This window comes from Nycticebus coucang, chromosome 17, assembly GCF_027406575.1.
Source record: "Nycticebus coucang isolate mNycCou1 chromosome 17, mNycCou1.pri, whole genome shotgun sequence".
Classification (NCBI taxonomy): Eukaryota; Metazoa; Chordata; class Mammalia; order Primates; family Lorisidae; genus Nycticebus; species Nycticebus coucang.
The window spans coordinates 72,904,793-72,929,231 of record NC_069796.1 but is presented as its reverse complement, the minus strand read 5'-3'; the positions used below and the strand labels follow the sequence as shown (position 1 = coordinate 72,929,231).

The following is a 24,439-nucleotide window of genomic DNA, read 5'->3' as shown; positions in this document are numbered from 1 at the left end:
GGGTTAGGGCTGCAAGGCGGCTCAGACCCCGCCCTTAGGCTACTTGGTCGGTGGGTTACCAGCTCCCACCCAATTCCAGCTCTGCGACCCTGAGGGCAGAGCTTGCCGGGGCAGATCGCTCACAATGTCTGCCTGTGACCCAGAGCCAAACACTATTAGCTCCGTCTGGCTCAGCGGGTCAGACTAGGGCCCTAGGCAAAGGCCAAAGTTCTCCGCACTCCCGCTCAGGCTCTCCCCAAGGCAGTTCAGCTGAGTGCCACGTCCAAAGACACCAAAACAGTTCACAGGTAAGGCCTTTCTGGTTTGCAGTCTTGCCGCTACTGAACTTACAGTTGTGGGCGGGTTTAGACGGATTGAACACACGCAACCACTTGCCGGTTTTCCACTGTTTTAGTCCTCCTCTTGGGGTCCAGAAGTCTCTCGCTGACTCCCTGTATCCTCTCAGGGGTGATGATAGGCAGATCCCACCAGCCAGAGATGCCTGGAGTCTTATATCCCCAGACTCACGGTGCCCAGATGCAAGGAAGCTGTTACTCGGCTGCCATCTTGCTCCGCCTCTGCCGGGGATTAGATTTTCAATAGGAATTTTGTGGGAACACAACCATTCAGACCATAGCACATAGGAACACCAGAGGCAGCTAAGGTTGATAATGAAAAATGATGACAGTTCAGATAGTTTAGCAATTCTAAGCTCTTTTCAGACCCAAATTACATTTGAACACCAAATGTATCATGATTTTGATCACTGAAGGAAATTGGGGCCCCTTGCCTTCATCCACAATTGAAAAGGTGTAATTCAACATTAGGTAGCTTGCTCTGTCCCACATGTGCTAGCTCTATCTCTGGAGATGGTGTTGAATTCTTTTCAGGATGGAATTGGTGGTGGTGGTGGTGTGTGTGTGTGTGTGTGTGTGTAAAACAGAGAGAGAGATAGCAGTCCTGAGGCCAGCACACCTGGAATCTATTTGTGAGGAACACCGGTTCAGTCCACAGCTTGGGTTATTCATTTATTTCTCACTAAGTGAACATCTGGGATTCAGTTTGAGACGCCAACAAGTTTGGATGGGATCGGGAAGCTGTGGTTGAGATGTGGAACTGCTCGCCTGAGGTGGGACTGGGAGAGGTGAGTGGGGGCCCTTAAATTGTTTCTGCAGATTCCAGTTCAAATGCAACAGCCAGAGGGTTGAGAAATCCTTCCCGTGGTGGAAAAGCATTCAAAAAAAAGGGAATGAACAAAGAAGATTCATTCCGTCAGATAAAAGCGATAATGCAATCTGAAGAGTGCCCCTATCCCCCACTTTATCCTGTTTCTTTTCCATTCTACAAGTCTTATAATAGCTAGGTATCTTCTTTTTTTCTAGGAAAAAATAAGGAAAAAACCAAACTTGGACCTAAATCAGGAAGGAAACGCTATGAGAAAGTAACATTCTAATTAGTTATAGATGAGAATTGGTCACAGACAATTACTCTACATTCTTTGGCTCATGCAAGAGAAGGCTGAAAAGACCTCTTTTTCTTGCTAGCTATGTAAATATAGATCTAAATGCCTAGATAAACAGAGAAGCACACCATCATTAACAGATCTTGCAGAGTGTGAGTATTTAGAAGAAAAATGAAAAAGACATTGGTCATTCACAAGCTAGGAATGTTTGAATCTTTTACTGTCAGGACTTTTCCCTCCCTTTCATTTTGAACTTAACTCAGAACAAAAGAAAAGGCCAGTGGGGTCCAGCAGGATCATTTTAAGCAGTACACTTCTAGAAAATTTGTGCTGAGTTGCACCTGCCCTCCCTGTCAGCTAGAGTATTTCTCTTTCAATTTGCATCTATCAGTTTCCTACCTGTGGGTCAAAGGGAATAGAGACCCAGATAAACGCCGTAGAATAAGCCAGAGGAAATGTGGAGGATCTGTGGTGGGCTCTGCTCATGCAGTCCTATCTAGGACCAGCTTCACTGCATTGTTTTGGGAATTTTAAAGGGCCGGTGAGTAGAACTGGACTGCACATAGCCCACAGGCTGCTCAATGAGCGCTTGATGTCTTGACAAAGAAGCTTTTGCAGAGCAGTGCCAAATTCTAAGGAATTCTTAGTCCTGTTTCCCTGCCCTGATGTTGCTCTTCCATATTCATTCCCAGGCAGCATGGAAGAGAGGAAGTTAGCCTTTGGGGCCTTCTGCCTTTTCTTTTTAGCGCCCTCACTTGGCTGAGGCAGAAACCTCAGACTGACGGCCCCTGGCCCTGACTCCGGCTTCTCTCTGTTTTGAAGCTGCCCCGCTTCCCTCCTCAGTCCACTGCACAGATGAGCTGTAGTCTTCATACTGAAAACTCTCAAGACCCTCTTTCAAGCACTGTGGGTGTCACATGTTTGATTTGTGCTCTTGTGATTGTGACCATGACCTGGTTGTAATACTCTGGAAGGTTCCTAACGGAACACTGTGGTTTTATTTATTTTTATTTTTTTAATTATTGTTAAATCATAGCTGTGTACATTAGTGATATCAAGGGGTACAATGTGCTGGTTTCATATACAATCTGAAATATTCTCATCAAACTGTTAGACGTAGCCTTCATGGCATTTTCTTAGTTATTGTATGTAGACATTTGTATTCTGCATTTAGTAAGTTTTGCCTGTACCCATTCTAAGATGCACCGTAGGTGTGGCCCACCCATTACCTTTCCAGCACCTCAACGTCCCCCCTCCTTTCCCCTCCCTTGGCCCTTTCCCCATATTCTTATGCTATAGTTGGGTTATAGCTTTAATATGAAAGCTATAAATTAGCTTCATAGTAGAGCTGAGTACATTGGATACTTTTTCTTCCATTCTTGAGATACTTTGCTAAGAAGGATATGTTCCAGCTCCATCCGTGTAAACATGAAAGAGGTAAAGTCTCCATCTTTCTTTAAGGCTGCATAATATTCCATGGTATACATGTACCACAATTTGCTAGTCCATTCGTGGGTCAATGGGCACTTGTGCTTCTTCCAAGACTTACCAATTATGAATTGGGCTGCAATAAACATTCTGGTACAGACGTCTTTGTTATATTGTGATTTTTGGTCTTCTGCGTATATACCTAGTAAAAGAATTCTAGGATAGACTGGCTGGTCTATTTTTAGATCTCTAAGTATTCTCCTAACATCCTTCCAAAAGGAACTTATTAGTGTGCATTCCCACCAGCAGTGTTGAAGTGTGTCCTTTTCTCCACATCCACACCAAAATCTCTGGTTTTGGGATTTTGTTATGTGGGCTACTCTTACTGTAGTTAGGTGATATCTCAAAGTAGTTTTGATTTGTATTTCTCTGATGATTAAGGATGATGAGCTTTTTTTCATGTGTCTCTAGATTGTGCGTCTGTCTTCTTTAGAGAAGTTTTTCTTCAAGTCCTTTGCCCACCCTGAGATGGGATCACTTGTTCTTTTCTTGCTAATACATTTGAGTTCTCGGTGGATTCTGGTTATTAGACCTTTATCGGAGGTATAACCTGCAAATATTTTCTCCCATTCTGAGGGCTGTCTGCTTGCTATACTTACTATGTTCTTGGCTGTGCAGAAGCTTTTTAGTTTGATCAGGTCCCAGTAATGTATTTTTGATACTGCTTCAATTGTCTGGGGAGTCCTCCTCATAAAATATTCACCCAGGCCCATTCCTTCAAGAGTTTTCCCTGCACTTTCTTGAAATATTTTTATAGTTTCATGTCTTAAGTTTAAAACTTTTATCCAGTGAGAGTCTATCTTAGTTAATGGTGAAAGGTGTGGGTCCAGTTTCAGTCTTTTACAGATCACCAGCCAGTTCACCCAGCACCATTTGTTAAATAGGGAATCTTTTCCCCACTGAATGTTTTTAATTGGCTTGTCAAAGATCAAATAACGGTAAGTAGCTGGATTCATCTCTTGGTTTTCTATTCTGTTCCAGACATCTACTTCTCTGTTTTTGTGCCAATCCCATGTTGTTTTGATCACTATGGATTTATAGTACAGTCTCAGGTCTGGTAGCGTGATTCCTCCTGCTTTGTTTTTATTTCTGAGTAATGTTTTGGCTATTTGAGGTTTTATCTGATTCCATATAAAATGAGGTATTATTTTTTCAAGATCTTTAAAATATGACAATGGAGCTTTAATAGGAATTGCATTAAAATTATATATTGCTTTGGGTAGTATAGACATTTTAACAATGTTGATTCTTCCCAGCCATGAGCATGGTATGTTTTTCCTTTTGTTAACATCTTCAGCTATTTCTGTTCTTAAAGTTTCATAGTTCTCTTTATAGAGATCTTTCACATACTTTGTTAGGTATACTCCCAAATATTTCATCTTCTTTGGCACTACTGTGAAAGGAATCGAGTCCTTGACTGTTTTTTCGGCTTGGGTATTGTTGGTGTATATAAAGGCTACAGATTTATGGGTGTTGATTTTGTAGCCTGAGACATTGCTATATTCCTTGATCACTTCTAAAAGTTTTGTAGTAGAAACCCTGTTGTTTTCCAGATGTACGAGCATATCATCTGCGAAGAGTGAAAGTTTGATCTCTTCTGACCCTATGTGGATACCCTTGATCACATTTTCTTCCCTAATTGCAATGGCTAAAACTTCCATTACAATATTAAAGAGAAATGGAGACAATGGGCATCCTTCCCTGGTTTCTGATCTGAGTGGAAATGATTTCAATTTAACTCCATTCAATTTGATATTGACTGTGCATTTACTGTAGATGGCCTCTATTAGTTTAAGTTATGTTCCTTCTATACCAATTTTCTTAAGTGTTCTGATCATGAAGGGATGCTGGATATTATCAAAAGCTTTTTCTGCATCAATTGAGAGAATCATATGGTCTTTATTTTTTAGTTTGTTTATGTGCTGAATTACATTTATAGATTTATGGATATTGAACCAACCTTGAAACCCTGGGATAAATCCGACTTGGTCATGGTGTATAATTTTTTTTGATGTGTTGTTGGATTCTGTTTGTTAGGATCTTATTGAGTATTTTAGCATCAATATTCATTAGTGATATTGGTCTATAATTTTCTTTTCTTGTTGGATCTTTCCCTGGTTTATGGATCAAGGTGATGTTTGCTTCGTAGAATGTGTTGGGTAGTATTCCTTCTTTTTTGATATTTTGGAAGAGGTTTAGTAATATAGGTACTAGTTCTTCTTTAAATGTTTGGTAGAATTCTGACGTAAAGCCATCAGGTCCTGGGCTTTTCTTTTTAGGGAGATTTTGTATAGTTGATACTATTTCAGAACTTGATATAGGCCTGTTCAACGTTTCCACTTCATTCCGGCTAAGTCTTGGTAGGTGGCGTACTTCTAAGTATTGGTCGATTTCTTTCAGATTTTTATATTTCTGAGAGTGAAGTTTTTTGCAATATTCGTTAAGGATTTTTTGAATTTCTGAGGGGTCTGTTGTTATTTCATCTTTACCATTTCTGATTGATGAAATTAGAGATTTTACTCTTTTCTTTTTCCTGGTTAGGTTGGCCAAAGGTTTATCTATTTTATTGATCTTTTCAAAAAAACCAACTTTTGGATTTAATGATCTGTTGTATAATTCTTTTGTTTTCAATTTCATTTAATTCTTCTCTGATTTTGTTTTTTTCTTTTCTTCTCCTGGGTTTGGGGTTGGAGTGTTCTTCCTTGTGCAGTTGCTTGACATGTCCCATTAAGTTATTAACTTCCTCTCTTTCCGTTTTCTTGAGGCAGGCTTGCAGTGCTATAAATTTCCCTCTTATGACTGCCTTTGCATATCCCAGAGGTTCTGATAATACGTTTCTTCATTGTTGTTTTGTTCCAAAAATTTGGTGATTTCCTTCTTAATCTCGTCCTTAACCCACCTATCCTTCAGTATAAAGTTATTTAGCTTCCATGTTTTTGTATGGATATGCAGATTCCTCTTGTTATCGAGTTCAACTTTTATTTCATGATGGTCTGAGAAGATGCAAGGAATAATTTCTCTTTTTTTAAATTTGCTGAGTTTAGGTTTGTGGCCGAGGATGTGGTGAATTTGGAGTATGTTCCGTGGGCTGATGAGAAGAATGTGTATTCAGTTTTGTTGGTATGAAATGTTCTGTAGATGTCTGTTAAATCCAGATGTTGAGTGGTTAAGTTTAAATCTAAAATTTCTTTGCTTAGCTTCTTTTTTGAGGATCTCTCCAGTACTGCTAAAGGGGTGTTAAATCTCCAACTACTATGGAACTGGAGGAAATGAAGTTGCTCGTGTCTGTTAGAGGTTCTCTTATAAATTGAGGTGCGTTCCGGTTGGGTGCATAAATATTAATTGAAATCTCATCATATTGAGTTTTACCTTTAACAAATATGAAGTGTCCATCCTTATCCTTCCTTATTTTGTTTGGTTTAAAGCCTATTGTATCTGCAAATAGGATTACAATGCCTGTTTTTTTCTGCTTTCCATTTGCCTGGAGTATAGATGACCATCCCTTCACCTTGAGTCTATATTTATCTTTTAATGTAAGATGTGATTCTTGTATGCAGCAGATATCTGGCTTGAGTTTTTGTATGCAGTGAGCCATCCTGTGCCTCTTTAGAGGACAATTAAAACCATTCACATTAATGAGAATATTGATAAGCCCTTCGAGAGTCCAGTGGACATTTTGAATCCTTTTGTGACTGTGGAAGTTGGAATTTGATTGAAAGTTTCTGGGTGGGTTTACTTTTGTGGTGGAGGATTATGCTGGTCTTTCTGGAGGATAGGTCTGAGAATATCCTGGAGAGCTGGTTTAGTTATGGCAAATTTCTTCAACATGAGAATGTCATTAAAGTATTTAATTTCTCCATCATAAATGAAACTCAGTTTAGCTGGATACAGGATCCTAGGTTGAAATTTATTTTGTTTTAGGAGATTAAAAGTCGATGACCATCCTCTTCTAGCTTGAAAGGTTTCAGCAGAGAGATCTGCAGTTATTCTAATATTCTTCCCTTTGTAGGTTATGGTTTTATTTTCATCTGGCTGCTAAGAATTTTCTCGTTCATATTAACTTTAGTGAAATTGATTATGATGTGTCTGGGGGATGTCTTATTCGGGTTGAGTCATGCTGGAGTTCCGAAACTGTCTGCTATTTGAATTTCAGAATCTCTTGGCATGTCTGGAAAGTTTTCTTTCATAATCTCATGAAGAAGAGACTCTGTGCCTTGTGAAGCCACTACATCGCTTTCGGGGATCCCTGTAAGATGAATATTGGTTTTCTTCGAATTATCTCAGAGCTCTCTGCGAGAGTTCTGTTTTGCCCTCCATTTCTCTTCCTCTTTGAGAGTTTGGGAGCGTTCGAAAGCTTTCTCTTCGATGTCAGAAATCCCTTCTTCTGCTTGCTCCATTCTGTTACTGAGGGATTCTATTGTGTTTCTCAGATCTTTGCGGGCTGCAACTTCTTGTCTCAATGTGTCAAAATATTTGGTCATTTGGTCTTTGAATTCATTGAATTCATGAGACATCTTTTGGGTTACTGCTTGGAATTCTAATTCGATCTTATTTCCTATCCAGATTCTTAATTCGATTTCTGACATCTAAGCTATTTGTTTGTGCATGGGATCTTGTGCAGTGTCTGCCCCATTGTTCCTTGGGGGACTTGATCGACTCTGATTATTCATATTGCCAGAGTTTTTCCATTGATTTCGCCTCATGATTGTTTTTCACTGTTGCCTCTGGCTGTCCTCAGAGATGGGGAGGTGTCTCTCCAAGATTAGACCCCAACGAGATCACTCTATTGTTGCTGGATTTTTGTAGGGAGTGCTGGATTCATTTGCTCCTCTGGGGCTGCCCCAGCCAGGCAATTCTGGTTGTGGGGCAGCTCCGGAGTGTGTCACACCTGGATCCAGCAACAGGGCAGGGGTGATGCACACGGTTCTGGGAGTTCCTGGTGCCCAGTGACTTTGGCACAGAGACCCCAAGACTCCAGCCATCTCTGGCTAGGAGAAGGGCTCTGCACAGTGGCAGGGAGGGCTCTGGAGGGTGTGCCGCTTCCAGAATCCCTGGCTAGATGAGCAGGCCGGTGTGAAGGCAGGGAGGGTTCGGGAGGGAGGATGTGGGGTTGCATGCTTCCTGGAGTTCCTGGTCAGGGCGTACAGAGGCCTGGTGGGCGTGTGGTGTGGGTCGCAGTGTTGCACGGCCGCTGGCAAGTCTCAGGCTGGGGCGGGAGTACAGACTTGGGCGGGCGCCGCTCAGCCGCCGTTGAGTCCCTGTGAACTGTTTTGGTGTTTTTGGATTTGGCACTTAGTTGAACTGCCTTGGGAAGAGCTTGGGTAGGAGTGTGGAGAACTCTGGGCATTGTCTAGGGCCCCACACTGAGCCTCTGAGCTGGACAGAGCTAATAGTGTTCGGCTGTGGGCCTCAGGGAGCCATTGTCGGAACACTGTGGTTTTAATAGCTGAAGTGAGATAGCTGGAACAGGGGTGCTTGGGCAGTACTGCACAACAACTTATAGTACTGTCAGTTTTCTACAAAGTTTACCCTATTCATTTGTTTCTCTGTTATTCTATCATTCATTCTTTCAATCAAGCAACCAGCAAATATTTACTAAACACCTACTAGTAGCCAGGCTGTGAGTTGCAGTGAACAAAAAGACCAAATTCCCTCTCTCATGGCATTGAACATTTGAATGGATATTCTAGTAGGTATCGTTATTCCCATTTTTCACAGGAAGAACCCAAGAGATAGGGAGGTTAACATATTGACTGCTATGCTAGAAAACAATTGTTTTTCCCCTTGGGGCCCACAAAGCTCCCAAGGTACCCAGGGTAAAAAGATGTGTGGGTTACATAAGCTTTGTGAGGTCCTGGGCTCAAAACTGCATGGGTTGCAACTTACTTAGTAGTTAATGTGTTAAATCCTAAGGCCATGCAACTTTAGGATCCAAGTATCCTGTCCAGCTCTCAGAAGGAGGAGGGTAGAAAAGGTTTCTTAGTAACTCTCTCATCCAATCCACTGATTCTGTTGTTGGAGGAAACCAAGGCTCCGAGAGGTGCCGTGGTACACACAAAGTCACACAGCTCTGGGGCAGAGAAAGTGTTGTATAGCACAGCCTCTGTAATCCATAGTCCTCTCCCTTGTCCAAGAGCTCTTGGACCCTGAGGGGGCTGATAATTCAGAGGCTTTCTTGTCACTGTCCTGCATCTGCCTAGTGACACCTGCCTCTTTCCCAGTATGGATTTTACAGCCATATTTGTAATAACTATCAGCATATTCTCTGGGTCCCCATCCCCTCTCTTCCTCTATCACAGTGACTGGGACACACCCTAACTTTGGCTTAATTCAACCTTCTGTTGCTTGCATCCTCTCATCCAGGGAACTTGAATGTGGCTGAAGAAAAACATGTACTTCTGTGGACGAATCTCACTTGGTACTCACTGACCTCAAGTGGCCACTCGCCTCCCCCCAGCAATGCTCTAGCCTTTCCTAGACAGTGATTTCTTACTTTCTCTTCTCAGTCATCAAATACCTCTTCCCTTACTTTGGTCTCTGCTGATAATTTGGCTTCCTTTTTCACTGAGGGAACTGAAGTCCTGGGAAGAGAACTTCCATAGAGTTCCACCAGCGCCTCTGCTACCTGCTGGCCCCTGGCCTCCTGTTGCTGCAGGTGATCTGGCTCTGGCCCTGCTGCCTGTTCAGGAGGCTCACTCTACAAAACCTCCTCTCTACCCCCATACCCCAAATCATCAGTTTACCTTCTCCTCTAGATCCTGCTCATCAACATATAATCATATCACAATTTCCTTTGTCTCAACAAAACAACAATAAAATCTTTCTTGACCCCATGTTCTCTCAACCCTTTATTGCAAAACATCTCAACATCATTATTTTTCCCTATTTTCTCCTCTTACTCTTTCTTGAACCACTCCAGTTAATAGTTCATGCCATCTCCAGACCAAGCAGCTCTTTCTGGGGTCCTCAGTGAGCTCTGCATTGCTGAATCTAGTGTTCAGCTGTTCACCTTTTCCAGCAGTACTTGACAAACCAGTTCCTTCCTCCCTGCCTCCTCTGCACCTTTTCTTTTCTTGGCTTCCATAGCTCCACTCCCTTGTTTCTCTTCCCACCACACTGGGTGCCGTTTCCTTCTTGCTCTGGTCTCTGAGGGTTGGTGCAGTCCAGGAGTCTGTCCCTGCTCCGCCTATTGTTTTTATAATCTTCTCCCATGGTGACTGCATCCAGGTTCCTGGCTTTCATGTCACCTATGTCTCTCATTCTTGGCCTCATCCCTGAACCTCAGATTTGTATATCTCATTGTCTATTGGGCATCTATGCTTGGATATGTGGGGGCCTGTCAAATTTAACATATCCAGATCTGTTCCCTGTCCCACCAACCCTGCTCTAGCCACAGTCTTTCCCCATCTCAGAAGAGTGTGGTTCTAGAATTTTAGACTTATAGCCCAGACCATCAGCACTATCCTTGACTCTGTTCTCGCATACCTCACCTCCTGTCTATCAGCAGATACTGTCTGCTGTACTTTCAGATTATTTCCAGAGTTTGACTGCTTTTTAACACCTCTGTAGCTGCTACCCTGGCAGCAGGGTAAAGAGCATGACCAGAGAAGGGAACAGCATACGCAAAACCCCTGAGCCAGGCAAAGCTGCAAGACAGTACCTGAGAAGGGATCCCAGCATGATTCTTGAACCTGGGATGCTGCCAGCCCTGTTTGGCTCCACTGTGACATGGGGGGAAGAGGTCATTGTGAAGATCTGAACTTTGGTTGTTGACAAGTGGTCCGATTGTTTGAAATGGATCTGGCCAGCTCTGAAGATGTAAATGACTCTGTTAAGTTGCTGTGCACCACATCTGTTGCGTGTCTATGGAATTCATTTGCATGCATAAAGGTGTACTTTCTCCCAACATCGACATGTTTTCCTGGAGTCTGAGGTCTCAGTGTACTCAGATAGTTCCATGTACCATCTCCTGGGCCTCAGAGACCCAACCATGTGACTTTAGTCCTAGATCAAGCAGCCTGTTGGGTGGAGCATCTGGGGTCCCCTGCATCATTTTAGGCATATATGGCTTAGGCCTGTAGATTGGCTCATTTGAAACCAGGGAACTCTCAGAGCCTTTGGGCTCATTCCCTGCCAAGCTAGTTGTTTTCTACTCTAGCTGGATAGACAGGATATTCTTCTTATCCTCCCCCACCCCCACAGTTCCTTCCTCCTGAAATCAAGGTCTTCTGGACTCAGGGGTCCTTGGGCATATGGCAGCAGCTGGGGCATGGATCAGAGGCAGGACAGGCTCCAGCCATTGATGTGCCTTGCATTTCCCTAATAGCCATGTAATTGGGGGAAAATTAGTCCAATGTGAGGTGCAGGGAAGGTCAGAAGAGCTTGTTTGGAGAGCTTTGTGCTTGCTTTGTTTTCATGCTGGGGTCCTGTGCTGGAGCTCAGTAAGTGAGCTGGGCACACCCAGGGTTTTGTAGAACTGCATATTTGGGTAGTGATTTCCTGGGTTCTTCAGAGATTTTTCCAATATGAAATCTTAGCGAGGCAGGGCCAGCAAGTAGATCTTGGATGAGTAAGGCCAATGGGATCAAGGTCCGTTTACTAATCTGTTTGACTCAGTTTTTCCAGGTATAAAATGGGCAAATATTCCTTGTTTTCACCTCCCTTCTGGGATTATTGGGCAGCCTTCTGGGCAGCCAAGCATCAAAAAGTTAAGGAAGCAGAATGGTAAATCACAGGCTTTGGTGTCAGAGAGACTGTTGTTCAAGCCTTATCAGCTGTGTGACTTTAGATAAGCAGCATAACCTTGCTGTGCTTCAGTTTCCTTTTCTAAAATAACAAGCTTAGCAATGTCTGCTTCAAGAGTTGCTTTGAGCCAGGCACGGTGGCTCACGCCTGTGGGCAGATCACCTGAATTCATGAATTAGAGAGCAGCCAGAACTAGAGCGAGAGCCCATCTCTAAAATCATCCGGGCATTGTGGCAGGTGCCTGTAGTCTCTGCTGCTTGGGAGGCTGAGGCAAGAGAATTGCTTGAGCCCAAGAGTCTGAGGTTGCTGTGCGCTGTGGTGCCACATACTCTACTGGGGGTGACAAAGTGAGACTCTGTCTCAAAAAAAAAAAAGTGGCTTTGAGGGAAGAGTGAGATACTGCAGATAAAACACCTAACATACCACTTAGCACATGCTAAGTGCCCCATATTAACTACAGCAAAGAATGAAAAAGAGAAAGAGATGATTGCTGCTTTGATGATGAAGGCGTGTTGCTTGGTAGCATAGTCCTCACCCAACATCCAGCTGTCTCTGTAGTTCTCCCAGCTCCCTGTGCAGTTAGGTTTGTGCCCAGTGACTAGACCTGGCCAATAGTGTGAGAATAGAAAGGACACAAGTCACGGCTGGGTGGAGGGAGTTAAGAGCTACTATACCCTCTCCCTTTCTCTCTTCCCCCAGCTCAGTGGCCTTGGAAGCCAAGTGTCCTCTACAGTGGCATTTGTGATGGGACAAGCCCCTTATGTGAGTGTGGAGTGAGTAAGTTTATTGGGTCAGCCCAGTGAGATTTGGAGTTCACTTGTTACTGCCTTGCTGACCCATGCAGTTATCTATGAAAGAGAAACAAATATCCTGTATCTCTGTGCTCTTAGGACATCCAGAGACCATGATAATGATAAAAACAGTAGCTGCAAGCACTACCATTTTCTGAACCCTTGAGAAACACTGCAAAACCCTTTGCAGATGTTAAACCATTCGGCCTTCTCAGGTATCCCAGGAAGTACATGTTTTGCTATTACATAACAATCGTGTTGCTAAAGTCTTTACATTATATTTTGAAAGGTTCTGGTAAACAACTTCATTGAGGTGCAGACTGCTCAGGGGCAAGACCACAGAGTTATTTCTCCTACAGAAATGTCAAATATAAAGACTTGTAATTGCTATTAGGACTTTGGAAATTATAAATTAAACTGATTTTCAGAACTGGCATAAGCCAACCTAAAAGTCATAGAGCAAATACTGAAAACCAAGGAAGACAAATCTCAGGTCAACTTCCTTGTAAACTATAGGAATAAATTCTGGGTTGATCCATAATTGCTATTAAAAGGAAGCCCCATTGTATCTCCGTAAATGTGCTTATCCCCTCCCTAACACAAAGCCTCAAGGGCAAAGAATAGCGGTCACTCAATGTGGCCAGGGATGTTGAGGCTATAGACCAGTGGTTCTCAACCTTCCTAAAACCGCCATGTATTTTCATTGTTAAAAAGGGGTTGCAACCCACTTGAGAACTGCTGCTATAGACTCTTAGGGTTTCTTGCCACACATGTGGGTGCCATTCCTGATGTTGACAGTGGTATACTAGCAGCCATCCCAAATCGGGCTCCTTACTGAATTGATCAGGTGACATCTGGTTTGCCTTATGAAAATTTAAATGGCAGGAAAAAGCTAGAATTGGTTTTGTTTGGCAGGTAAGGAAACCACACACGTGTGAGGCCAGCAGTAGCTGCAGCAAATAACTGGTGGAAATAGCTCCAAATCAGGGTTCAGTGCTCTTTTGACTCTCCAGAGTTTAAGTTCTTTCCCTCTGATTGTGAGCGGCATCTGTATGTCCTTGTGGGTGTTGATGCCACCTCCAAGCTGAGGTTGAGGCCTTTGCAATTTGGTTCTGCCCTGCTATCCCTGGGGCTTGCTGGCCTGGAGTTGCAGCTCACAGGAAGCCTTGCGTCTCTCCCTCTCTCCCCTGGGTGGCATGGAGCCACTTTGGCCCTAGTTGCTTAGATGTGCAGGTGTTACTGAACGTACTAGGAGACTAAGAGAAAATCCAGCCTTAAGGAACTGCCTTGGGATGAGGAGCCAGTTACTAAAGGGAGCAGGGCTGGTGCCCTTCAGGGGTTAGCTCACTCAGGCCTTAGCAGGCAGCTGGACATTCCACACCTTCCTGAGGAAAGGAAGAGACTGCAGTGCTGTGGCCATGCTCATGCTGTGGCTGCAGCAAATAACTGGTGGAAATAGCTCCAAATCAGGGTTCAATGCTCTTTTGACTCTCCAGAGTTTAAGTTCTTTTTATACCTCAACTCCTGTAACCCCCTCAGTCTTCACACGTATTCATTCAGTCATCAGGCCCAGCTGATCCACAAGGGTGGATCCCAGGACTAGGGGTGAGGGGCCTCCTGGGCCTGGGCATGGCCACAGCACTGCAGTCCCTTCTAACCAGGTTTACTGCAGCTTGAGAGAACTTTCTAAAATCTGAACCAGATTATCACTCCCTTGTTCAAACCCTTTTGGTGGCAAATCCTGTATTATGACCACAAGGCTCCCCTTTATGCAGCCTCTGCCTAGTTTCATTACTGTGTCCCCATGTCACCTCCACATTCCAGCCTTGTAAGCCTGCCTCCTAAGTGCCCCTCGGTCTCCTGCCCCTCCATGGGCATGAACATACCACTCTCTGTCTAGAACTCTCTGTCTCTGCCTTCTGAAGAGTCACACTCATCTTTCAGGACTAAATTCAAAACTGCTTTCTTTGGGAAGCCTTATTTTAACCAGGACAGGGTTAGTTACCCCTCCACTGTGCTTCCACAACATCGCTACTTACAGGATATTGGTGCAATTTTTTTGTTCTTGTGTCTCTTTCCTCCTCTAGCATATGACATTCTGGATGGATGGATCAGTGGTGGTCAGATGGATGGATGCATGATGGGGTGTGTAGGGGGTGGATGATGGGTAAATGGATGAATTCAACAAAGTGGCAAAAACTTCTAATTATATCTCATGCCCAGGTACATCCAGGACGGCCTTCAGTAGTTCCATGAAGACCAGAGTCTGTTTCTTGGAGCTTCATAGTTCAGTCTGGAAAGCAATCTGACCTTGAAGCTCAGCAGCCAGTGGGTTTTTGACCTTTAGTTCCCCATTGTTATACCAGGAAAGCTAAGAAGGAGTTTTGATTTTAAAGGAGATACCTAGGTGGGTTGTATGTCATCATTGACCTGGCTCATGTCCCATTTGCTGACTTCCTCAGTTCTGTCCTCATATGAGTCTCATTCAATCCTGTTCTCCATTCAGGAATCATGGGTTTACTTCCACCTTGAACTATGACAGGAGGTTTCCACCTCTGGGCCCAGAATGAAGCAGCAGATGGCATGGCCGATAGCCACTGTCTGCAACCCAGCCCTTAACCTGTTTCTGCATCAGCAGAACAGCACCTCTTGTTCTGCTTATTTTCCCTGCTTCTTTCAGCCACATGGGAAGGGCACCTCATGCAGCTCAGAGCCTTCATCAGCTTTTTGAGGAAGATCTTTCAGCCCAGCTGCTCACTACATAGGCATGAATAAATGGAATGACCTGGAAATATAGTATTAATATCTAGCTCCTTCTAATATAAAGAAGCAGCAGGCTACCCACCCAAGTTGAATTGGAAAGGCCCCGAAGCTTTGTGGAGCAGAGCCCAACCCAGCAGCTCTGGGATCCTCACTTAAGAGTTTATGAAGCAGTGGGCAGAGCACAATTGGCTAAATTTGGTTACATTTTTATTTTTGTCCAGCCACAAACACCGGCAAAGAACTGAAAATAATTCCTTCCTTTCCCTTCCCTCAGAGCCAGGCTGGATTTATTTTTAGCTTGGACACTGGCTTTGGGCTTTTAGCACACTAAACGCCCTACTCACTGCAGGCAGTAGTGGGTCAGATTATAGGATTTTGCCAAGACTGGAGACTCAGTTATTTGACTATAACTCTTACTAGGCTTTGCACAGCTGTGACAATACTGGGTGGTTCCAGAAAGATTCACATAGAGACCAGGGTCATGCCTTGGGGGCCTCAAAGAGGGTCCTTTTCAGGGAGAGCAGTATACCCTGCATGGATCATTGTCCAGGTTGGGGTGGAGGAGGCAATCCTGGATGAAAAGAAGCAGGGAAAGGGGAAGCCATTTGAATGGCTTCTCAAATAACACGGTAGTTTAGAACCCAGATCTCAAATGGAGACTTTACATCCTTCGTATTAACCTGGATGGAAGTGGAAGACATTATTCTTAGTAAAGCATCACAAAAATGGAGAAGCATGAATCCTATGTACTCAATTTTGATATGAGGACAATTAATGACAATTAAGGTTATGGGGGGGGAAGCAGAAAGAGGGATGGAGGGAGGAGGGTGGGGCCTTAGTGTGTGTCACACTTTATGGGGGCAAGACATGATTGCAAGAGGGACTTTACCTAACAATTGCAATCAGTATAACTGGCTTATTGTACCCTCAATGAATCCCCAACAATAAAAATAAATAAATAAATAAATAAATAAAAAGAACCCAGATCTCTGGAGTCAAACTGGCTCCTAATCCTGCCATTACCACTTCCTAATGCTGTGGCCTTGGGCATGTCCTTGACCTCCACAGGCTTTAGATGCCTGATCTGTAAGACAGGGTTAATAATAACACCTACCTTGAGCACCACTGCTGCACACAACATGGAGCTCACTGTTTGACATGCAAGCAGGACTCCATGGGTGTCTTTTTATTACCATTATTATGCTCTCAATGTCTCAGGGTTCTGGGGGAGACCCTGAGGCTGGGGAACAACATGGGAGATGGCACTGAAGGAAGGAAGAGACTTCACACCAACTTAATGTATGAAGTCTGGGTAGCCTGGAGAGGCATACACTGTCACATAAGCTTAGTGGCAGCTTGAGGCAGAGCATCACCATCCCAACTCCTCAGAAACCTTTTATTGATCTCTAAAACAAAGCATTTGTGAAAAAATGCAAAGGTGTCAAAATTCAAAAGTAGGATTTAAAAAGAATCCCAAGCCCCACAGAAAGTTGTGTAAAACAGTGGCTGATAATGCATTTAGAAAGGGGGAGGGGAAGAAGTTTCATCTCCAGAGGGCAAACAACCCAGCTTCGCTAATAATATAACTGCCAATCAGGAGTCCAAAGGTCTCAGCCTGCCTGTGTGCTGATTCTCCATGCAGAGATGGTCTTGGTGCCATTATCCTGTCTGGACTGTCTCTGGGCTCCTTTCATCTTCAGTGGTCTGGATAAGGAGCTAGAGGAATAGCCCACCTTTGTGCTTTAACCTGAATAGGTGGGCATACAGAGAGATCAGCCTGTCTACCTTGCACATCAATGCACTTACATATATACTGTGTTGTTCAAGACTCATTCTGACCCAAAGAAGTAAGGTTCTTTTGCAGATGGAAAACTGAGGCTCAAAGTGATAGTAATTTTACTGGAGATCCTGCAGTGAAAGAGTGACAGAGCCAGACCTGAGCCCTGCCTTACCTGACCCCAAAGTCATAACACCAGACCTTCTCCAGGACAGGCTACCACTGACTACATGGCAACTGCTTGAAATATTGAGCAGATTCTGTCTCATCTTCCTCATCTTCCCTGAGCTTACCATTTTTTCCCACTTTGGTGGCAGGCAGGCGCACGCGCACACACACATACACAGTGGATACCAATAGTGCCAAAAGAATGCTAGTCAAATATACAGAGACAGAAAGTAGGACAGTGGCTGCTGGGAGCAGAAAGAAGGGAGATGGGGAGCTGTCATTTAAGGGGTATGGAGTACCAGTTTTGCAGATTTAGAAAGTCTGGAGATGAGGTGCTCAGGAATGTGAATAGCCTCAGCACTACTGAACTAACTTACAAATTGTTAAGATAGTAAATTGTATGTGATTTTACCTCAATTGTAAAACATTAAAAAATAAAAGAAAAGATGAAAAAGAACACTAATGTAGGCAGAAGGTCACCGTAGAGGAGTTTGTCTTACCCAGCTTCCCAGCCATCTTGTCTCTTTCTAATCTTGAATCTCACAGGCACTGTTCTGACCCACACCTGCCCACCCACAGCTTGGCCCCCTGGGGCTGAGTGCCCCACTTTCTGATGTCCTACAGTGCTCCTTTCTTACGTGCTCCATCTCATCTTATCTGCCTCTAGTCCCCTGTTTCTCTAGAGTTTTTATCAATATACTTAGATGAAATGAAATCCCAAATAGGGAACCATGTTTGCTTTGTGGTGGGGGCTGTGTGAAGGATTGTGCTTTGGAGCCAGAAGCTGGAGAGAACCTCACGTCTTTTTCCTTTAGCTTTCTTACATTTCATATGGGGATTCTATAGTTACCTCATGTAATAGGACAAACGTGTGTAAGGTTCATTCTAGGTAGAAAAATTTATTAGGGCTGTGAACTACCCTGACTCTCAAAGATTCTGGGCACTGTGAGGTATCTACTTTAACAGTGGCTTGGGTAGTTTCCCTTTTCCCATATTAGGCCATGTCAAGTTGCGAGGGCAGAGGCCACAGGGCTGGCATGTGCAGGGGCCCCTCTTGGCCTAACACTCCCAAGAAAGTAGCCTTTGCGAACACCATGACAATAGCTCAGTGGCCCTTGAAACCTCTGATGGTCTTCTTTTCTGTGGGCATTTAGGAGAGATTCTGATCAGCTCTGTTGCCACCCTTTGACATACACCAACCATCTCTACTAGGCCAAGTTCTCTGCCTTAAGCCATACCTCCTGCCCAGAACTTGGTCACTGACCCAGGGCTGATTTCTCCCAGTGGGGACAGTGCTGAGGACCCATGATACTGTTCAAGGAGCCTAGGAAAATATTTTAATTTCTTTTAAAAGACAAAATGAACATTTAGGTGGAAATGGTATATAAAATTAATGTATTTGTTTTTATACCAACACTGTTGTAAAATATGATACGTAAAAATTTTTTATGGAGAAAGCAGTCCACAAAAGTAAAAATGTCAAGTCACAGAGAAGCCCTGCTTTGGTCCAAAGAGCTGGGATGGCTTGGGTTCCATTTGGTCCCTTAACCCACGGTGACCTGCTGCTGTGCCTTTCTCTCTGTTCTTATAGCAATTCCTATCTGCTGCTACCACCACCAATTTCAGATCTGAAATACCTTCTCCGATATTTTATTTATATTTTAGGAGCCTATTTTTCATGCCAACTTCCATTACTTGGTAAGAGCTACTTGGAGCTCATGGCAAGAAAAGTTCCAAAGTCTTGTCTGGAGTTCACAGGAAAGCATGTTGTCATTAATTAGTGATCTTTGTTAAAGACTCCTGCTGAGGAATGGCAGTGCAGTGCACAAGTGTATTTTGCTTGTGACTGACCTTTGCCTTTCATTCCCAACTTGACTACAAGCTCCACCAAGACGGAATGTGCCTCACATGTGTTGAGCATCCATGTTGAGTGATCTAGCGAGTGTCCTCATACACAGTGATTGATTGATGATTGATTAAAGGGGCATCTGAATACATTTGATGTGATTTAATGTCCTCTTGACCTCTTTTCCTTCTTTTCCCCCTCTTTAGGCGTCTGAACAAGAATAAGCTCCAAGTCCTTCCAGAAATGCTTTTCCAGAGCAATCTGAAGCTCACCAGACTGTGAGTAGAGTTGACTTACATTCCATACCTCGTGCCTTGCCTGGCGTTGGTGATGTGGAGAATGTGGTTGCTTTAGTCCTGTTCTGTGTGGAGCTTGGTAGTCAGACCCTCTCATGGAGCAGGGGTTTGACCTGGTGTCCATCCCTCTGCACAGATACAAACCTCCAGCCCTCAGGTCTGGCTCCCTCTCTGAGATCAGAGTACAAGTGGCCAGCGAGAACCAGCAACTTGTGGTAGGGGATCATTCCCTTGCAAGACAGGAGGAAGCTCTTTAATTTGACTTTGTTCTGAGCTCACTTCAGGGAAAGTCCTTGAGGGGGATATGAGATGAGTTTGTTCACAAGAGACTTGCTAGTGGGGTCTGCGCCTGTGGCTAGGTGAGTAGGGCGCCGGCCCCATGTACCGAGGGTGGTGGGTTCGAACCCAGCCCCGGCCAAACTGCAACAAAAAAATAACCAGGTGTTGTGATGAGCACCTGTATTCCCAGCTACTTGGGAGGCTGAGGCAAGAGAATTGCCTAAGCCCAAGAGCTGAGGTTGCTGTGAGCTGTGACGCCATGGCACTCTACCGAGGGCAACAAAGTGAGACTTTGTCTCTAAAAAAAAAATAGAGACTGCCAGTGGTCTCAGAGGGTGTGGGTTTGGACTCAACATGTCAGCTTCATAACCTTGGTGGCCAGAGCAGCTCCTGCCCTTTTCCTGCTTCCCACCACTGCCCGTCCAGGAACTCTGGGCCTGGATAGATCTATGATTTTGTGGGAAAAGGAAGAAACACCTTGAATCTGACCTTATCTTCTGCAATAGTTAGGAATACAATGCTGCGGGGAGGGCCAGAGGTACTCTGTACACATCAGTTTAGTGTGAGAATTTGGAAGCTCAGGAGTTAAAGATGCTTGTCAGGGTGGGGACTGGGATTCACATGTTGTGGGTGTCAGGCAAGTGCTAATTATTGACAGTGAACCTGAAATCCTACTGGCAATGACTTGTGTAGGTCCTGGGTGAACTGGGTTGCCCAAGGCTCCGCTCTGAATGGAGTGACACAGTGTCCTATTGCTTAGCAGTCAGGTGCTGAGATTTACAGCCTGTCCAACAGCTCTAACGTTACTGGGGAGGGAGGTTCCAACGGTGTGGCCACCATTTTCATTCCCAAGAGCTGTGTTTAAGCCCACCTTATGTAGGCAAGCACTGCATGTAGGCTCTGGGATAAACTGGGAAATATGAAACACATGTCAGTGCGTGCACTTAAGAATGAGTTCTGCATTAGGAAAATACATTTTTATGTGTCAGTACATATAGCTACACACACACACAGACAGATGAGACACTTAAATTTATTTTTTTTTCTTAAATTTAAAAGGAGCACTTTGTTAGAATAAGAACAGGGTTCGCTGGTGTTCAGCAATGCAGTGGTCTCACTTGCCTTCTCAAGGACACACACGTTTGTCAATACCTCCTCCTGCTATGCACCCCATTTCCCTGGCTCAGTCCGTCTAGCTGAGTTGCTAAAGGTTGGAAGGGCTATGCTGACCTTCTACTCCTCCAGTCTGCATCCACCTGGATGGGCATGGGAGTGGAGGAAGTGCCATTCAGCAGCCCGAGAGGCCAGTGGAGCAGAGCTAGATATGCAGTGCCTAAAACCACCTTGGCTTTGAACTTCCTCTACCTGGAGAGTTTGTCCCTCAAATGTGTCCCTCATAGCCATCTGTCCACCAGCCCTACATTTGTTGTGCCTTTCACCCTCTCTTAACTAAGCACTACAGCACAGTAGGTGCTGTTCATCTGGAATCTCAGCACCAGTTCTGGGCACACAGAAGGGGCCAGCAGGGTGGGGCTGCTGGATGGCCTTGTGTGGGTGGGGTCTGTGTACTCCCGGGTCAGGCTGCCTGGAGGTTCTTGCTCACAGAGGCTTCCCCATGGCCATTAGGTGGTGCTCATTTTGTGCAGGGCTAGTCTTGATCTAGGTAGAGGAGGAATTTCAGGAGGTGCTAATAGGTCCCTGAGATCCTAGGGGCCAGGCCTGGGAAGCCCCTGAGTTATGTCCTAGCTGCCACTCTCTAACTGAGAGAGCTTGGGAAAGTCACTTTGCCTCCTCTGCCCGAATATCCTCATCAGTGAAAGGAGAGGGCTCCTCCTCCTTTCTGTCTCCCTTGCAGTGAAGCTGTAAGTATCCAATGAGATCATGGTGTGTGTGTTTTCTGGGATGTAAAGTGCCGTGTAACAGTAAGCACCAACATAACTATTGTTACTTTTACACCTTCCTTTTTTATAGCCTGAGTTTCAGATCTTTCTCTAGCAGGGCTGAAGAGACTAGGAGTTGTAATGAGCACTGAGATCGATTACTTTGAGCTTCAAGCCATAGAGCTACATCTGGGAAGGCAGGGATGACGTCTGACTCATTTTGGTATTTGTCCCTCCTGAGTCCCTGGCCCGGCAGAGGCTAGCACTCATAGGTACTTAGTGATGGCTGAATGGGTAGATGAATAAATGAGCCTGAGGATATCAGCCTGAGGATATAAACAGTGCTGTCAGGGAGCTTTGGTTCTTTTATCCATCATTCATTCACTCACTCACTCACTCATTCAGTGGACTTTTCCCTGCGTGCCTGCTCCAGCCTAGCCTTTGTGCTGGGTGTTGAGCTGTGGACATGAAGGATGTCCAGTTCTCTGTGTGCCTGAAATGACACATTCAGAATGTCTGCCAAAAAGCTGAGAGCTAAATATATCTATGCAATTTTTATTGAAGCAGCTGGCTATATAACCCAGGTTTAGGCTATAATCAGGAATTCCTTTTTTCTCTCTGGGCTCGATCTTTGATTTTCCTTAATGATCCTCTTGTGTCTTTGTCTTATTTTGTCAGCCACTCCAGAGCTTTTTTGGAAATAAGCAGGGCACACATTAGAAATCAATGAATGTGCAATCCTGAGTGTGTGTACATATGCCACTGGCTGCATTTTAGAGCACTGCATCTCAACAGACGCAGTGAGTCTGCTCATGCTAACTGTGGACCCTGCGTGGCCAACTATCCACAGTGTGCCATGTGGAATCAACAGCAACTCTGGACACAACTTTTCTTTTTATTATTAGTCCTATAGGAAAAACTGGCTAATAGTGTTTATGTAAAAAATACCTTGTGTAACTTTTGGAAAGTCTATGTTCATGTAATAAATGGGTTTCAATGAGTGTTGGAAAGGGAAATAGTATGTATGGAGAGCATATGTTATGATAGTAACACTACTAACTAGCAAGCCACAGAAATGCAACTAAAGTTAGTAAAGAGGAAGCATATCGGTTCATGTAACTGAAGTCCAGTGGAGTTATGGTTTTAGGCGTAGCTGGATCCAGGGGCTCAGTGATGTCATTTGGACTTCACCTCATTCCCTCCATTCCTCAGAACAGTGGGTGTGTTGTCAAGTTAAAGCAGAAAAGCAGAGGGCTTATGACATGTTAACTCAGCAATTCCAGTGAAGAGTGACTGTCACTAGTCCTGGAGAAAAGAACTGAAGGTTTGCTCTGATTACTTGGCTTGGTCTCATGCAAATGTCCACGCAAATCCCTCTTGCTAATCAGATGATGTCCTGTGATCCTTCAGGTTTGGGTCATGTGTTCATCACCCTTGTTTGGATACAAGGGTGTGCAGGGTATGTGGTCATCCCACTTGCATGGAGAAGGGGTTCCTCCCAGGAAGATTAATTCTGTTATTAAAAGTAGGATATGGGATGCAAAATGTCAAAACAGCACATATCTGCAAGTTTGTTGAGCATCGACCCTACACAGTTTCTGTGTTTTCATTGAGACCTTGGGGTTCTCACAGTAACACCTGAAGATAATGGCATTCACAAACACATTGAGGGCCATGTGCTGTTCTGAACACTTGACGTCTGTTAGCCCATTTGATTATCCTTGCAACCCCCGGGGATAAGTATTATTCTGTAGGTGTGAAACTGAGGCACAGGATGGTTAATACAACTACTTAGAGACATAGCTGAGACTCAAGTGTAGGTAACCTGTCTCCAGAGTCTGAGCTGTAACCATTCTCTACCTAGACCCCAGTCAGTGCTCCTGTTTTATGGATGAGAAAACTAAAACTTGGAGAGTTTGGATTACCTGTCCATATATCCCATATAGCTAAGAAGCAGCATGGGACACTTTGCCTCCACACTCAAATTCAACTTTCATACCAGCCCTACAAAGAGCATCAATCTAAAGCCTAGAAGGGTTATTTAACTCACGCCTAGCTGTATAACCAGGATGCAGTGGAAGTGGGTCTCGGTGGTAACCTGTGTCTCTGCAAAGTCCTCCCATTTCCTACCATTCCACAGTGCCATGCTAACTACTGTGGAGAGCTGAAGTTGTGCTAGAAAAGACCGGTAATTGACCGTCAGTGCTTCTGTCTGGCCTTTGCTAGTTACCCTACCAACCCACCTCAGAGCCGGCAGCATCTGATCCACGTGTGTGTTAGTGGTGAACCTGTCCTCTTGCTCTGTTTCCAAGCACAGAGCATGTGCCATAGAGTCCTAGAGCTTGGATGTGACCCAAGCTTTAGTTAATATCACAGTGGTGTACAAAACACCCAGCAAGGTCACTTCCGTGCCTTGGGCACTCAATAAATATTAGCACCCTATCATCCTAATGTAGATCCTAATGTTGGCAAGTGCAGGGTTGCACTCTTCAAGTTGGTGCGCCTGCTCTTTCTAAGCTCCCTTTGGCCCAGAGCTGAGGATGGGAAGATGCAGTGAAGTGAAAGTGTTAAGGGACTACCAGCTGCATGCCCTGAGATCTTGGGTGAGTTACTTAACTTTACCAGACAACAATAGAATTTACCTCTCGGCAGGGTTGGGAGGATAAATGCAAGTCATTCAGGAACTATGATTAGTACTGAATATAGCACGCAGTGAGTGCTGTGTGGAAAATGGCTATGGCTAACTCTGGCTAGCCAACTGGTGGGAGTGGTATGCATGCTGGAGCTTTGAGTTCTGTAGTATAGACATTTTGGCACCTAGGGAAGAGCCCAGGCTCTCAAACAGATGAGGGTTTATGGGGCATTTGGACTTGGAAGACCTAGGTCCACATGCTGGCTGTGCCACCCACAAGCTGTATGGCCCTAGGCATGCTGCTTGGCCTCCCTGAACTTCATTTAGAGAGGA

At 44.5% G+C, this 24,439-nt stretch overlaps 1 protein-coding gene across 1 annotated transcript in view; it reads left to right on the top strand.

Annotated features, from left to right (window-relative positions):
- The window catches only part of SLIT3 (slit guidance ligand 3), a 677,992-nt gene that overhangs the window by 106,949 nt on the left and 546,604 nt on the right, over positions 1–24,439 (top strand). Inside the window, exon 4 of the mRNA XM_053566757.1 lies at positions 19,226–19,297. Coding sequence (XP_053422732.1) covers positions 19,226–19,297 — 72 coding nt within the window. The remainder of the gene's footprint in view (positions 1–19,225; positions 19,298–24,439) is intronic.